Genomic DNA, 17,745 nt, shown 5'->3' with positions numbered 1-17,745 from the left:
TTGCTGTACTCGTAATATCTAAAGTTAAAAAATTCCTATATTAGAATTCCTACTTGTTGATTGCGTTTTCATATTTTTAAACTTAAACATAATTATACTACATAAGTAATATTTAGGAGACAAAACTTTTTCTTATTTAAATTAAATTATTTAAATAAATGCAGTCTGCAAAATCTGGGTGAAATGAATAGAACCTAGATGCGTCAAAAAACTTCCAACAGTCCCATGTGATAAACCAAGAAAAGTAATAGAGTTGTAGTAGTTGCAAAAACTAAAAAACAATAAAAATAATAAAAAATCAAGAATCTACAAGAAAAAGCAAATCGAGAACAACTCAATCTGAAAATGAAAAAGGAAAGTCAAAACGACTTTGGATGATAGAATAATCAGAATGGAATACGGTACCAAAAAACTATAACAAAAAGGCAAGAAATCTAAAAATCCTAGAATGGAGTGCAAAAGCATCAACAAGAGCTTCAAAACATACTAGAGATATAAAAAATTGATATATATATATATATATATATATATATATATATATATATATATATATATATATATATCGTTTCATTTCACAAAAGAGTCATACAGTCATATCACACATCCTGACAATAAGTCTAAAGGAGATAGTGCCGTCATAATAAAAGACAGCATAACCTTTTATCGGAAGATAAAATACAAGTCAAGAAAAAACCTTCAATGCAACTAAGTAACAGATAAACTAACATGCTGGCCTGCCGATCCAGATAATGTTCTCGACTGGATCGACTTCTCCATGTTAAGGAATTTATCACGTGACTCATGCACAAGCAAAATCCATCATGCTCAATTAACAAACAAACTAATTGGTAGAGTTCGAAGAATAAATAATTTATCACTGAGACTTAAAAACCAAAATGAGTTTTACCAAATAATATCAAAAAGAAACAAATAGATCTGTAGAACATTTAGCAAACTATTTTACAGCTAACGAACAACTTGAACAGATAATACAAAATCAAGACAGCTTCGAAACACTCTATACTATTCCAAATGAAACATAGACGAAGAGAATAATAACTAAAGGAAGTTTCTAGTTTTGACCTTATCACAAAAGAAAGACTAAAAAATTTATCATTCAAAGTTATTATTGAAATAATGTATATTAAAAATGCAGATTTCCGACTTGAGCATGCACTACTACCATCAGTTTGTCTTCAGGGAAAGACACTCCATCCTAGACCAAATACATCGAATAACCAATTTCATAGAAAAGTAGTACTAAAGAAGGTCCTGCTCCTGTGTCTTCTTAGATGGGGCTTAGATATTTGACAAAGTTTGGCACAAAACTGTTATAGTCGTAGATAAGAGGACAAAAATTCAGACTTGAAGGATATCTACGCAGTTGTACCACAAGGTAGTGTACTTGGACCGTTCCTTATCTCTTATACACTAATTATATCCACTAATTATAAAACGAACACACTCCTGTCTCTGAACGACAGCTACTAATAAGCGGCAATCAATTTACATACATCAATTGAAAAAATTAATTACTACACCATAAGATAAGAATAAAATATAAAATAAAAAGCAATATGTTCTAAACAAAATAGACGTCGAACAGATACCACATGATAATTCCGCAAAATATCTGGGGCTAAGACTAGATGCGAAGTTACTCTGGAAACTTTATATAAAAATGTGGGATGTGCCAAGGAAAGTCAAACCCAAATAATCCAGATAACACAAAATTATTTGCTAAGGAACATTACTGATGTACTTCAGTATTCTCGAATTAGCAACTTCCATTTAGGATCTGCAGATAGATACTGTAAGGTAGGTAACTACTAAATTAGAGTCTCGAACAACAGCTTTCAAATCTGAACAATATAAACCTAGATAGAAGATTCTTTAAGGTTTTATTTAACAAATTACACGCTTTGCTATTGGCATTTGTCAAAAAATATATCTAGAAAAAGATTTTTTATCGTGCTTAAGCAACAGCATCAGATTTAACTGTTTCTATGTTCAACTAGATTGTAAATTGACTTCCTACATGTATAAACTAAATATTGAACATCGATTTGCTACAAAAAATGAAGGAAATGAAATAAAAATTGATAGGATGGTGATAAAAATACACAGAAGTTACTTTAACCTGATTGTTCATAAAACTAGTTTCACGTCAACTATTTGCGGCTATGAATCCGCTTCCATACTTACTTGATCTGAATATCTAATTCATTCTAATATGGATGGTATTTGCTGTCAAACAAAGAATACGGGTTTTGACTTTGAGTCTAATAAAAGTTATGAATAAAAGAGTCATAAAACCCCAATGAATATTAAATTGAAATTCTGACGATATTGAGTGGGTTGTACCACAAAGATGACCTTGATACTTATAAACCAAAGAAATCTACCAAATTTAAATGTATTAAAAATACTGATTCTTAGATACCATGACCGGGATACATTAACAGAATGTTTTCAATTGGCTTGCTTAATCAATCGTGTTTAACACGTTAAAAAATGTTTTATATGAAATTCAAAAATAATTATTTTAAATAGATTTGAAAATGAAACTTTAATTAATTATTTTTAATTTTTTGATTTAAAACGTCAAATCAAATTGTTAGTATATTTGTAGTATTTTTAGGGAAAGGTCATTTATATTAATTAAATGAATGTACTATCTATTTTTCTAATTGCCATTCACTGATTACCTTATAATACTTTTATACATAGCTTTCAAGCTGTTTGTCTCTCCTTCAATTAAATAACGTATCAAATATTGAGTTGTGATTTTCATGTGCTCTAACAGAAATTCAAAATCTAATTCATTTATAAGAATGAAGACCGTTTTCGAAAACGAAAAATGAGACTTTTAAGCAGGGTCCACACCATGCCGGGCGACCTAAGCCGCGTTGATGTAGACGCCCCGGGCGGCTTTGTCGGCTTAGAAAATGCCGGCCCGGGCCGTACCGATCCTAACCCGCATAAAGTAGGTACAGATCAATAGAAGCCGAGCCGAACAAAAATATAGAGAAGGGACGTGCCGAGCGGCCTCAGTTACAGTTAAACCTCCGATCGAACTAGACGAATTATTTTATTTTCGACTCAGTTTGTTTAAGTAGGGTTTTTTATTGTTCAAGTGGTGGAGTGGAATGACGAACAAGTTTTAGTGTTAATAGACTTATGTAGAGAACGTCGTCTTCTATGGTTCAGTTCAGATTCTCAACATAACCCGGTCGGCTTCGTTTTCGGTGTGGACGTCGTGCCGACCCGAACGTACCCGCCCAGCTTAGCCCACCCAGGTCAACCCGTCCGGCATAGTGTGGACCCTGCTGAAGAGACTAATAAACAATGGAGAAGAATAGATACTAGAAGAAGAAAAGAAGTTTGTTTACTAGAAACAAGAATTTTTATGTACCGTATGATGATCTATGACGACTATTTTATCATATTAAGAACTATTTGTCTTCTATATAAAAGAAATAAAAAGTTGGGTTATGTATAAAGTTTTAGTAGTATTTTCAAACTCCTATTTTGCGTATTCCAGATTTCCAAAGAATCTTGTGACGATTAATAATTGTATTAAAAAACAAATTTGAATTAATCCCCGTTAAAGTACTTATAGTAATGTACTTATTGCAATTCAATCCATAACTAGAAAAATTTCTGGAAGACTTCTTTCGAAATAGCTTCAGTCTGCTCTGTTCTAGCTTTCTCCGTGTTAGAAATTGTATAAAAAATTTATCTTGTAGTACATTTTTCATTTGTGATAAGAACCACAAGTCCCAAAGAGCGAATAAGATGGTTAAATAGAAATAATTGAGGCATGGCCGGTTATTATGAGAAAGGAAAATGCTCTTTTTTTCTATGCAAACATTCCAGTAGCTATTAGTTTTCTTTGGAACGACTCCAATTACATTATCCTATCACAATTGACGAATTATTAAGATCTCCGTAGCGTAGTGGCTGACATGCGGGAGGTCCCAGATTCATGTCGCGATCATTTCAATTTTCATTTGCACCTTTAACAATAGTATTATTACTAATTGAATTCTTTTGTTATTTTGTTCTAATCTTGATTAAAATGTTCATATTAATAAATATATATTTTATAAGAAATCAATAAAAGCTTTATAGATTCTTCTAACGAAATATTAAAGTTACTTTACGCACTAATTCGTGAAAAAAATTACCATTAAACTTCTGTATATTTTGATAAAATTTTCGGTAGTGGTAAAAATATTGTATGCGTGTCTACAGGTCGTTTTCGATATCGAAAAAAGGCTACTTTACACATTTGTTACATAAATATCTACTATCTTTTAAGTAAGTACCGTTTTGCGATTCCGCCGCCGCAACCCCAAGGTCGGCGTTCCGCACATGCGCGCTGGTTACCTACATCTCTTGTCTACGCACTGACGCCATTAGATCTGATTCTCCATTGTGTACGTTGTTTACTGAGTGTTTAAGATGCCTCCTTCAATCGTGAGTCCCGCAGATTGTGAAGTACGGGCTGTTATACGATTTCTTAGTGCTAAAGGCGTAAAACCGATCGATATTCATCGTGAGATCTGTGAAATTTACGGACAAAACATTATGAGTGAGGGAATGGTAAGGAAAAGGCCTCACAAATGTGTATGATGAAGAACGGAATGGGCGTCCTTCGGTCGTTAATGAAGAAAGTGGACGAAAAGGTGAGAGAAAACAGACGCTTTACAATTTCATCATTGTGCGACTACTTTCCACAGTATTCTCGTAGTGTTTTGTATCGCATTGTGACCAAGAACTTGAAATTGTGTTCACGTTGGTTTCCAAAAATTTTGACGGATTTGAACAAAACCCAACGTTTAGGCAGTGCATTGACTTTCTTTGAGCGGTACCACAATGAAGGTGAAGATTTTTTAGACCAAATTGTTACTGGTGACGAAACATGGGTGGCCTACGTTACACCAGAATCGAAACAATAATCCATGGAATGGCGACATTCATCATTATCCAAAAAAGTGAAATTTAAGCAAACAATTTCTGCCCGTAAAATCATGTGCACAGCGTTTTGGGACAGAAAAGGAGTATTGCTAGTGGAGTTTCAGCCTCGTAATGAGACAATCAATGTAGCGTCTTATTGTGAGACATTGAACAATCTGCGTCGTGCAATCCAGAACAAAAGACGTGGCAAGTTGAGTAAGAGTATCGTTTTGCTGCATGACAATGCCCGTCTACATGTCGCTAATCGGACCAAAGATCTAATCAAATCTTTTCAATGGGATACTCTAGATGATCCTTCCTAGAGCCCTGATCTGGCGCCCAGCGACTACCATTTGTTCCTGCACTTGAAGAAACACCTGGGCGGTCAGCGTCTTAAAGACGATAACGAAGTCAAAACAATTGTGATACAGTGGTTAACAAGTCAGGCGGCAGAATTTTATGAGGAGGGTATTCAAAAACTGGTGCCACGTTATGACAAATGGCTCCATATTCACGGAAATTATTGAGAAAATTAGATTACGCTACAGGCTTTCATGTAAAAATAAAAATATTGCGAAATCTTTGCACTTCTTTTTTTCATTCCAAAACGGTACTTACTTAAAAAATATGCCTCGTACCTTGTAATAAAAGCACATTCAATTCTTGTTGGCCTCAGTCAACAGTTAAACATTACATATTACTATCATAATCAAAATTTATGTACCAATATTAACAATTCGATGCGGTAACACATATGGCTCGTTTGAAATCAATTACATAAGTTTACTTTCAGTACCAGATGAATATGAAACTTTTGTCCAGATTGACCATGAATTGGCCATGAAACCATGAAGTTGTTTGTCAAATGTTTTCATCCCCATATACAGTTTACGATAAAAAGAGAATGTGAAATGCTGCTTTGTCTTAATACTAAATTTATTAGAAACTAAGACAATTTAAATTTAATGGACTGGTATAGGAACCAATAAGTTTAGATTAGGTTAAGTTAGATCATTCACATTACCCATTGATACTAGAATTAATTTTATCAAACTGATGACGTTTAGAGTCCTCAAAATCCAATTTTGACAAGTGATAGTGATAGTGATACTATATCTAACAGAAACAAATACCTATATTTTTTCAAATATATGTTATTCTTAAACATTCCGGAATTTTTAGATGAAATTAAATGAAACAAATTGTTAACAAATATTACTTTATAATTTAATCAATTTTATGTAAAATTTAAAATAAAAACAAACTAATAAATTGACTAGCATAGTTTGTGAAACTCCTCATAGTCACGAAAAATACATCTTTCTAAATCTAAATCTAAAAGGTCCGTACTAATCGAATGCAGACGGCCAGTGCATAATAAAAACCTGATTTATTTAACCTTATTTTAATTTATGTATACCTTAAGATTTTGAAAAACTAAATTCTATAAAAATTCATTCATATCGTCCTGACCTAACCTTACCTGTTAGGTTAGGTTATGTCTTTAATTGGATGGATTTTGAAATCAAAAGAAATCAACAAAAAATATGAAACTCTACGTCCATTGAAAAAGTGTTTTATTACAAAACTGCAATCCCGCAAATCTCAGTTGATTATTGTAAATAATTTTATTTAGGAAGTTGGCAAAATTTCCCTTTGAAATTACATATACGAGGGTTACCTAAAAACTTTTCGATATCAACCTGAAGATGTGGACACTCTTAATATAAGTTAGGCAATATATTTGCCCCAGCATTTAGAGACGATCGTATAAGTGAATCCACCACTGTACTCTTAAAATGCGAAAATAGTCAAGACTGTGGATTACAAATGTCGAACCCGCAAAAACGCAAAGATGATTTCTTCACCGGAAAAGTAAAGCGACTAGCTTTAAAAAGGTGAAACAATCACAGAAGAGTATTATGCATCATTGCTTGATAAGGTTAAGGATGAAATGGCAAAAAAGCGACAGTATTCGAAGATAAAAAACAGCAACATCAGGTCAACGCTCCTTCTTTCATTGTGGTAATAGCCAAGCTTTAAAATCACAAATTGCACTAATAATTTGTTGACCTCCCACCCTATTCACCAGATCTAGCTCCCAACGAATTTTTCGTATATCTTAACCTCAAAGGTAAAGATGGCAATAGGTCAAAACTACAAGATTTTATTTGTATTTAAAAGAAATTTCATTTGAAGGTAACGTAAAATCAAGAAATCTTGAAAAAATGTATAAAAAGCGAAGAAATATTCAAATATAAAATATTATAAAATCAAAACTTAATTAACTGAGAATTGTGGTATGTATAATAAATTGTGAGTAATTTTTTTCACTAGTTAGATAATGAAATAAATAGGGTGTACCATATCTGAAAAAATAGTCCTTATTCAATTAAGACACAATCCGCCACTGTTGTCATCATTTCACACACGGAACTTCAATGTATATTTTAGGATTATTCAATCTGAATTACACAGAAATTACATGAGACAACGTACATCGGTAGTGGTAGTGCAAACACACCTTACACGAGATAAGTACTTCTTATTATGTTTTCTTTCTATACAAGAATATTTTCTCAGATAAGTCAGTCACAAGAGAAGCAACCATTATGAAACTTTCGATTAAGTAATCGGGCGTGAAGTGGCACACGTATATTCACATTTATTATTATTTTAAAGTGATTCGATCGTTTGCAAACTTAACGATTATATATCGTTTTTTTTTGTGTACTGTTATCATTTTATTCCAATTTCGTCTAGCCTTTATCCTACATTTTATATTCGTTTCAAGTGAGTATACTTTTAATAGTACAGTTTTTTCTTAACACCTCGGTCGAAAGTACGTACTTTTGAACAGCTATGAAGCTGGTTGTGCAACATTAATTCCATTTCATGACGAATACTTCAAATACGATATAACTAAAGCGGTTATAGTAGCAGGCTTACAAGCTGGAATGAGTTTAAACTTGTTACTGCTTGTCTCAAAATATAAGGGTACAAAACATTCCTGTTGAAATAGGTGCAGTGAAATTGCTGTTTTAAAAATTCAATCACCAAATGTCTAATAAAATAAAAAGAATTCTCAACTACGATAAAAAACCGAACACTAGGAGCTATAATTCTAAATACATTATTAACATTATTTTTCCAACATCGAAGTTGATTTTCGAACAAAATGTACAGTAGATTTTCATGTGTCACCATCTATCGGTAACATAAAAAATTACTTTAAAGGAAATTAAACCCATTTAAATGATACCATCTTTAAAATCTATCATGCCAGAATAAAAACATTTGATCCTCAATTAATTTATTCTATTTATTCATATCAATTTTTGACAAACATTTAAATAGTAATAGAAAGTCGCAAAACACAGTATTCAAAATAATACATTTTTTATACTTTACAACGGACCGACCTTATAAGTGGCATTGTATGTCATTGTAGCCATTTACGCTGAACACACTATTTACACTACCACAACACCAATACTCGCAATTGCATTGCCTGACGCGCGTTTCAATAACCAGGTTATCGTCTTCAAGACTGAAGGTGAAATTTACCCTCAGTCTATGAAGACGATTACTTGGTTATCGAAGCGTGCTCAATACAGAGTAATGATGAGTTTTGTTGTGTGTAGTGGTAGTGTAAATAGTGTGTTCAGTAGGGCCAAAAAATTTTTTTGATTTTGGATTTTCGTGAAAATAATAAATTTTATTCTTTTCAGCCGAAAAGTACGAAACCAAACTCGCACACTGTGTATGACGCTTACGCTCAAAGTTGGGTTTTCGACGCCGACAACGCAAGCTGTTCCAACGGTATTTCAGGGAAAGGACCCTACTTTGAAGTACTTCAAAATGGAACGCCACAAAAATCGACAAATGGTACTGCCACTAATGTGCAAAACGACATAGTAAGTTTTCTTATTAGATAAAAATGGTATAGAGCTAATATCGAGTCTAGATTTTCCATCCGACTTTACTGTTAAATCTAAAAATCGTTCAGTTTATAATTAAGTACTTAGGTACTTAAGTTGTAAGTTTGTCCTCTTAATCATCTAACAACCAAATTGCATCGTTTTGATATTCTAATCTAGTTATTCAATCTGCTTAACGTAATACTTGCTCAAATAATGTATCTTTCTGTAAGAAATCATAATTTTCCACTGGAAACATCGTAAAAATAACGTTTAAGCTATTTTACACTTGTGAGCAATCAAATCAACTCAAGTCGCAAGCTCGCGATCAAAAGTTTCTAGCAAAAAATCGGTATCTTCCATTCTTTATCTGATTCTAGCATCGCAAAGCCATCTTAGCTTTATAATGAGTGGTTTATGCTATTATTGAGTCATTTTAATTAATAATTAATAATTAAATGGTCAAAAAAGTTATTGTCCTGCATTAGGAAGAAGTTTTTTTCGATGAAACTGTGGTAGGAAAAGACGTAATGACCTAAAATGTCTTCTATGTATCGGTTCGCAGGTAATCCCCCGCTCCAATTCAATAAAATTGCTTTCTTTGAAATACCTACCATAACCATCCTCCAAAAGCCACGATTTCTTTTATAAAACACTGCACGTCTTCTATCCCTACCATGCAGGCATACTCTGCTTTCGTCTGAGAAGAGAACGAAGTCCCATTGTTCGGCACTCCAATTAACTTGTTCTCTGGTAGCTGGAAATTTATTATGTCCACAATTTTTTTTCATCTTCAATATCTATTAAAGCGAGAGGTGCATGTGGGTGTAAATATAGTACTTGTTTGAGTTTTTTTAGGCAATACTTTTTTGTAAATGCAAATATCAGGTGGGCTGAAAATTTCTTAATCTCAATCCTCAAAAGACACGTCTATAAATTTGATATCTGTCATTAATTTATGTGGGCCTTTAACCTTTGTTAATTCCAAGTAGTAAATACACAAAATAACTTCACAATTTCGGATAACCATAAAGTGAATTTGATTAAGATATCTATAAGACCCCAAAAGATATTGAAGTATGATTCTGGTTTTTATCATTTCACACTGGAGGGCAATCGACTCCAAACCATGGAAAGACGTAAAAATCGGCTGGCAAGGTTAAGGCATTAATATTTTGAGATATGCATACTATAATATTCATCGACTGTTTTAAAAAGGGAAGAACCATAAACAGCAACTAGTACGTAGCGTTATTGAAACATTTGAAGGACTAAATCAGTGAAAAAAGAAGAAGAAATTGTTGTTTCATCAAGAAAATGCATTGAGACACAAATCGATTAAAACGATGGCAAATTTGCGTGAATTTGGCTTTGATCAACCGGATTATCCAGCCATCGAGGACTTTTTCCTGTTCTCAAGCTTCAAGACGATGTTCGCTAGATAGAAATTTTGCGCCGATGAAGAGGTTCATGCTGAAACTAAAGCCTATTTTGAGACTGAAGGCAACTTGTAGTATAAAAATGGTATCGAAAAATTCTATGACCGCTAGAATCGTTGTATCGCCTTCGGAGGAAACAATAAAAAAAGCAAATCCTATATAAAAAAAGACTTTTTCTATGCTAGAAGACGAATTTTTCAGTCCACTGGATATATTATTTATTGGATTTAAATTGACTTGATGCTACGGCATAATTTTATTTTGTATTTCCTTTATTTGATCATATATAAATGTTTGCTAAATTTTCCTAACGTTATTTTCTAATTTGTAGGTCAGAGAAAATGGCCATATTGTCGACAAACCTGTAGTTCATATAGAAGAAGCTTCGGATGACAGCACGAGCAATAGTGACAGGAAACTATGTTATATGAAAAGCTTCTCTCGCTCACATTCACCAATAGTTTTGTCGGCTAGTTCATCTCAACTTAGTTTAAATTCGAATCACAATAAAAATCCTCTTATATATGAATGTTTAGAAAAACTCACGGAACCAACTATATATCGCTCAAGACTAAATACTGCTTTAAGTAACAAAGAAGACGATCAACATTACCAGGCTCCTCAAGCTGTGATCATGCGAAGACCAGAATCCGTCACCCCTAGGGTAGAGACTGTTCAATATGCATCTTTGATGAAGGAATTGCAAAAGAAAATAGTGAAGAAAGAATCTCCAAATATCACATCGCCACAAAGTAATACAAGTGAAAGCGCAACGACATCCGAAAAAACTCACAACTCAAAAAGCAGCAGTCGTTCAGAAGGCAAAAGTAGTGATGCAGATTTCTCTAAAGAATTAGAAGCAGCTCTACAATTAATACAAGATTTAGAAAGTCCTAATACTATTGATACGCCTTCAGATGCCAAGTCCTTAGATGGACAACCTAGACCTCTTGCTGTATGGAGAAATAGTGACGCTAGTGAGAGCAGTGAAAAAACTCTTAGTGCAGTAGGATCCCTAGCCGAGATTACCTCTCCCTTAACCGAGTGCCAACCTGAATTGTATACCTTCAAGCCGTCGGTGAACGGTAAGGGTGCTAAAGTTATCGTCCACTATCCTGATTCCCAAAGCACCTCCGGATACAGTTCACCAACCCATGGACCGAACTGGTCCACAGCCTCCAGTATATCCGGAGGCAGCCCAGATACTAAACCTACATTATATTCCATTCATAATACTAAATCTACTACTGTTATTTCATTATACTCTTCACCCAATAACACCAAAGGAAAATCCGTTACACTAGTCAAAATAACTGGCGATGAACCAGATAACACAACCAAAATTAAAGTTAATAATACAGATACCACAAATAACTCGTCAGTAATACCCTGCTATAACAGTACAAATATACCACATTCCCCACTAATCACTGATTTCGTAATCACTAAAAGCACCAATAAAACAGACGATGATGAGGAACCAAAGGAAAAATTATCAACATTTAAACCTCCTCAATCTGGTTGGAAACTAAATTCTCTGCTTCGTAAGAAAAAGCAAAACTCAATACCAAAACTCGCTCCCGAATTAGAAGGAGCAATTGTTAAATCCGAGAGTTTAGCTTATTTGTCTGACATCGAGTTACTAGCTAGACATCAGAGGAACAAAGAGCTTCAAAGGGTAAGATTTTTTACAGCGAATACCATGGTGATGGGTCATTTTATGACAGGCGGCTGATCTCTTACTAACTAACATATACGAATGTAGCTTCTTGGTATGAGGTAGGAATAGCATGGTTCATAAATTTCCAAGAAATTATATTTTGAATTGATTGTAAATTCAGTTTACCATGATATGCTGAATGAAGATTTTCCATTTTCATGATATATTCACATTCATAAATCATGACATATAATCAATTTAACACACTATTAAATTACATATTTTGGATATTAATTTAATGGGGCTGAGTAAATCCTGGAATCACAACAGGTAGATTGTAAGCACAACCACCAAAGATTTCTCAATGAGAAGTTATACTAAACAACTTTGTTTTTCTAAGATATAAGCGGTTATGGGTTTTTTCAGACATCTAGTTTTGGTTGAGGGGTTGATTGGATTAAAGAAGTAGAAAACTGAATTGTAGTGCAGAAGTTGTCCACAACATTGTACCATTCATTTATCGTATTAGACACGAAAATATTCTTTGAATTAAAAAGTACCTACGCCACTACTTCAGGCTCCGTCACCAACCAACAGAAATTGTCAGCAGAAATATTTTAATGGCAAATCACATTCTATGCGTGACAGACATTTATTGCTGAATCATCATGCGCAGGTATTGAGTATACGGATTGTAATTGCATATGAAGACCATGAAATTCATAAAATGTAATCAGTCACATCTGAAATATATAGAAATTGTGAGAATAAGAAATGACTTCCGTGTACACAGTAGAGTACATAGTGTTGCTTCTAAGGTCTTTGCATGGTTATGGTATGGTACAATGTATTGGACTAACAACTTAATATTGAAAATAAAGTTGGTAAAGTTTGTTGTCATTTGTTAACATAAGTGCAGACACATCAATTATAACAACCTCAAGAATGTTATGAAAATGTTTCCTGTTTCCACTGTATATATATAAATTATTTTAAATTAACAGACATTGATTAAAACGAATTATCTGTTTTTATTAATTATACAAAAATTCTTCCAGTAAATCTTTATGTAAAATAACCCGAAATCGAATAGCATTTGTTATCATAATAAGTCTTTTGATGATAATAATTTTGCAATAATTCGATTGCTATTGTACAATACCAGTTTGGTAAAACTAGAACGAACCCTAAAAACGAGATCGACACTAGAATTGTGATTCTAGGGTTAACACATATTTGTTTAATGATGAAATTCTCTGCCTACATACTTAAGACTGCATCATATTTTACTAACAACACATTATAACAATTTACCTTAAGAAAATGGAACCGGGATCGACAGTTGAAGTGGAATGATATATAATTGCATACCGAAAATTCCTTGAATATCAATAGAAAACGGTCATAAAAGCATGATACACAATTAATGTGATATTTTTAATGCTTGAAGCACCTGTTTATTTTAGTATAGAAATAATGGTTGTTTATTGTTTCCGCTAATCTGCTGCCAACCTATTAAAAGTTATAAAATGATTGACGATTGATGATCTTATGCTGGGAACAATAAATTACCATTTTCAAAAAGTGATTTTGTATAACTGATATAATTGCATATAATGTAATGGCATTGAAACAATTTTATTGTTCTGTACAATTTAATTTGTAATAATTGAGTTATATTGTTGATCCAAAATATAATAATTGGGAACATTACAGAATTTGATAAGTTGTTTCAATATCTATACATTAAATACTTGTTTAATGGAAATTATAATTTCATTTTAATAGTAATTCTCTAATTATTTGTAACATGAATATGGAACTGGAGAAATCTATGGTCGCATTCGGCGGACTGCTACCTACCGGTAACTGTAACGATCGAAAACATGTTGAGCGTTCGCAGTCAAGACTTTTTTTTATTCTGTGTCTTGTTAGTTTATGACAGGTTAATGTTCAAAACCGAGGCCATTGTGGTATTTTACTTCCGCTACCGCTACCTAGTACAAATTAAAAGTGCCCTGAAAGATGGCGTCCGCTCCAGTGTTGAATTTGTAGCGTATGTGTCACTGAACGATTCCGCTAGAGCTGTACAACAATTGCGATCTATATTTCAAAATGAAAACACAAAATAGACTTAAAATAGATCTGTCAAATTATTCTTGTTACAAAAGGTTACAGTATTTACTTTTGAATGAAATATATTTTTACTACAACAGGTAGATTAATTGGGAAAGAATATAAAAAGTATCAACATATTATTGAAAAGATATATAACGAGTAATCTTATGCTTGCAGGAAATAGAGAAAAAAGTGGTGCAACAGCTGGGAGTTCCAAGGACTGCAAGGACTGAATCAAATTGCTAAAGAATTTTAAATAAATTACAGATTATTCCCAAAAAGAAATCTTCTACTAGTGTATTCGTCCATTTAACAACTTATTTTAATAATAATTTATATTTTTCCAAATTATATTTGAATAATTCTATGTTGTATATATTGTTGTTATAGTTATATAGTTTATATTAATTCTATTGTAAATATATTCAATTAGGTATTGAATTCCTTTTATAAATAAAATATCTCTATATGTATGAATATTTTTTATTACCCTACCATTATAGAAAAATGCCGGAGAAAGAGGAAGTAAAGGATACAGAGAGAAGCAGAAAATATAAAGAAAGAAGTACATTAGAGGATGCAGATAAATAGATAGAGAAAGGTCCACAGATAGAGTATATAGAAACAGAGAGACTGCATTGGGTGCAACAAATAGAGAAAGATAGAGATAAGGAAATACACTGGGAGTGTGGCTCATGTTGGTAAAGGAGTTGATGCGTACCAGCTTCCGGTTTCGATTGTATCGTTCATCATCTTGTGTTCTCTTACTCATCTTTTTCTCGTCTCCATCTCTAGACTGCTTTCCCAATCTCATATATCTTTTTTTCCCATATCGATATCGTTTATTATCTCCTGTTTCCATCTTCTGTTGCCCCTTTCCTGTTCCCATTTTCGTTATAAGATCTTTTAAGATCCTATTTCCATCTTCCTGGTTTGTTATAAATTTTTCCATATTCTGTATACTGCTGACTACAAATTGTATAGCTACATTTAGAATCTTCTATTTCAACAAAATTATGAATAATGATAATTAGAAAATTGGCACATTATTTACTTCTAGAAAATAAGCATGAATGTGCGATTATTACCAAATAAATCAAATCACTATAACAACGTCTAGCTGATTTCCAATTTATGCACATCTCTTTGTTTAGATTTCTATGGTATATTGAGCAAGTTTTTGATTCTTTTTCCTTACTATAACCCCATTCCGTTAATAACTAATTACATTGTTCTTATATTATATCGAAGACAAAGCTTAGGAGAAGTCGAGTTATTTTCAAGGAGTCCCTTTCCAAATAGCTATTAGCCAAAGTAATCGTTGTGGCTTTTGTTAGGCACTCAATATCGTTTTATATGATGCAACTTGAGTATGTTGAGTTTTTTATATGGTTCAACTTATACGCCTTGAACGTCGGAGTCATTAGTATGAATCAAAAGTTGAGAAGCATAATGATATATATAAGAAAACAATGATATACTATGGACATGTTGATCATACATTTACATGGACATCTATAACCCCTTGGTTGCTTTTATTGATTGCCGAAGAATCAGAAAGACACTTCTTCTACTTCGTACTTCTTGTAAACCCTCTGGAAACTTCTTCATAGTGGTAACCCCCAACGGCCATCCGACTGTTCATCCGATTCATTGATCCAGAACATACCTATTATTACTATTATGTTCTCTTAAGAATTGAAAACAACTTTAATTGTTTTAGGGGAGTCAGGAATGATTTCTATTCTTTCCAAAATCGAAGTAATTGATGGATTAAAAAAATCGAAAAGTAATATTTTTCTTTTGATAATTGAAATAAAAAAAAACGAATGTGTCTATTTTTTAAAAATGGATCCCGGTTATACGAATACTAAAATGTTTAAACACATTTCAATTAAATTGGAATTTCTGGAACCGTTGGTGATATTCATACTTTTCCACTACCACTACACCAACACTCACTAAAACCTATTAGAGACAGAGAGAGAGAGAGAGATTCGTTGGATACAATTTGGTAGGTTAAGGCTGGGGTTGTGATGGTTGCGTGGGATTGTGTTTGCGAACGGAGATTTAGGATTTTTGGCCAGAGGAAATCGAAAAGACAGCTTGCAAGTAAAAACGGTCCTTTTCGTTTTGGGTTTTTTTTTAATTTTTTGAAAAATTTTTCGCGTTATTTTATTCTTGATTAAGATGTTAATTTTAGAACAAAATTATTTCGCCTTCAGTGGTTTTATGGGGAGTTTATTCCTCAAAAATACGAAACAATGGCTTTTTTCAGCAATACCAAAGTATGCGATAAGTATAAAAACAACAGCAACAGTAACTTGCAGCTAGAAATTGGGAAATCACCAAAACTGAGACATGATGCATCGAAAAAGTTAAGTTTCGGGAAAAAATTTACCTCAATTTTAAACCGTAGAAGTAAATGGTATCAAAACACCATACAAGACAATAACAGAAATGCCATTGAATGATATACGGACCTGGAATAAGATTGTGTCCAGAACCAAACATTCTGAAAACCTGCCCAATACACCAAGCATTTTTCAAGAAGAAATTTATGCAAATGAAAATGTGTCCAGTTCAATATAAACAGGAACTATTTAATTTATTATCTATTAATTTATTAAAGCTTTAAGCTCCAATATCATAAAATCCAAATTCGTTTGGGATTGCCTAGAAAAATTAAAGCAAGCTAGGCAGGAAAAATAAAGTTACGTAGCAATGGATTTCGTGACACACAGGAGTGAATGGAAATGAAGCTCGCTAAATCGGGGACAGACAAGCGGTTCATAGACCCTGAAACCTTCAGTGGTATCACCTATAGAACAATAGAAAAAGCATTGGAAAAGAAGGTAGATAGGAGCAAAACCAACTATTGGGACAACCTACAGGGATTGAGACAGGCAAAGACTCTCCTAGGAAACTATAACCAGAGAAGATCTACTGAATGTATCAACCTAAGTTAGAACAAACTACGAATATTAGCAGGAGTCCTATCGGTGCACTGCCGCTCGCCTCAATAGACACCTGAAGACGTTAGACTTGGCAGATAATGCAGCGTCCAGATTCTGTTGTGCAAAGAAAGAAACCTCCATCCACATTCTCTCGAAGTGTGAAACACTACAAAACTCCAGAGCTCTACACCTGGTAGCGTATGACATAGAAGATGAAGATCTCTGACAGCTACAGCCATCCCACATTCTAGTCTTTCTAAAAAGAAGTGGGATTAACACATCAACTTTAAATACTGGGTTACCCAGTATCGTAGCAAGGAAGGAGTACACAATAGATCTATTGGGTCGTAGTGTATATAATACTCCAATATCTATATACATAGGGGACTCATATTGGTCAACACTTTTTTCATAACGAAATAATAAGAAAAAGGAATAGATATGGCAGAAGAGAAGGACCGAGACCCCGAGTATACGGATTAACACCTTGTGTGAGTTTGCGCGGCGTTCCTTTCTAAATCTATTTAAAAGGATGAATTACTCCCCATATTATTTTTGAGCATCATACTAGAATCACACAAAAAGTCAAATGAGTGTAATAACCAAAAACTGACAAAATACCAACTCCATAATTCACAAAACTTCATAGGTAAGTATGACAGAATAGATTCAAAATGATGTCTTTTATT

The 17,745-nt window shown here is 33.2% G+C and overlaps 1 protein-coding gene across 1 annotated transcript in view; it reads left to right on the top strand.

Moving 5' to 3' along the window:
* The window catches only part of LOC130444651 (uncharacterized), a 172,983-nt gene extending 158,411 nt beyond the window's left edge, over positions 1–14,572 (top strand). Inside the window, exons 6-8 of the mRNA XM_056779904.1 lie at positions 8,694–8,879; positions 10,653–11,999; positions 14,277–14,572. Of these exons, the coding sequence (XP_056635882.1) occupies positions 8,694–8,879; positions 10,653–11,999; positions 14,277–14,345 (1,602 nt within the window). The 3' untranslated portion in view covers positions 14,346–14,572. The remainder of the gene's footprint in view (positions 1–8,693; positions 8,880–10,652; positions 12,000–14,276) is intronic.
* Positions 14,573–17,745: the final 3,173 nt, after the last annotated feature.

This window comes from Diorhabda sublineata, chromosome 5 (assembly GCF_026230105.1).
Source record: "Diorhabda sublineata isolate icDioSubl1.1 chromosome 5, icDioSubl1.1, whole genome shotgun sequence".
NCBI lineage: Eukaryota > Metazoa > Arthropoda > Insecta > Coleoptera > Chrysomelidae > Diorhabda > Diorhabda sublineata.
This window is presented reverse-complemented; position numbering and strand designations above follow the sequence as displayed.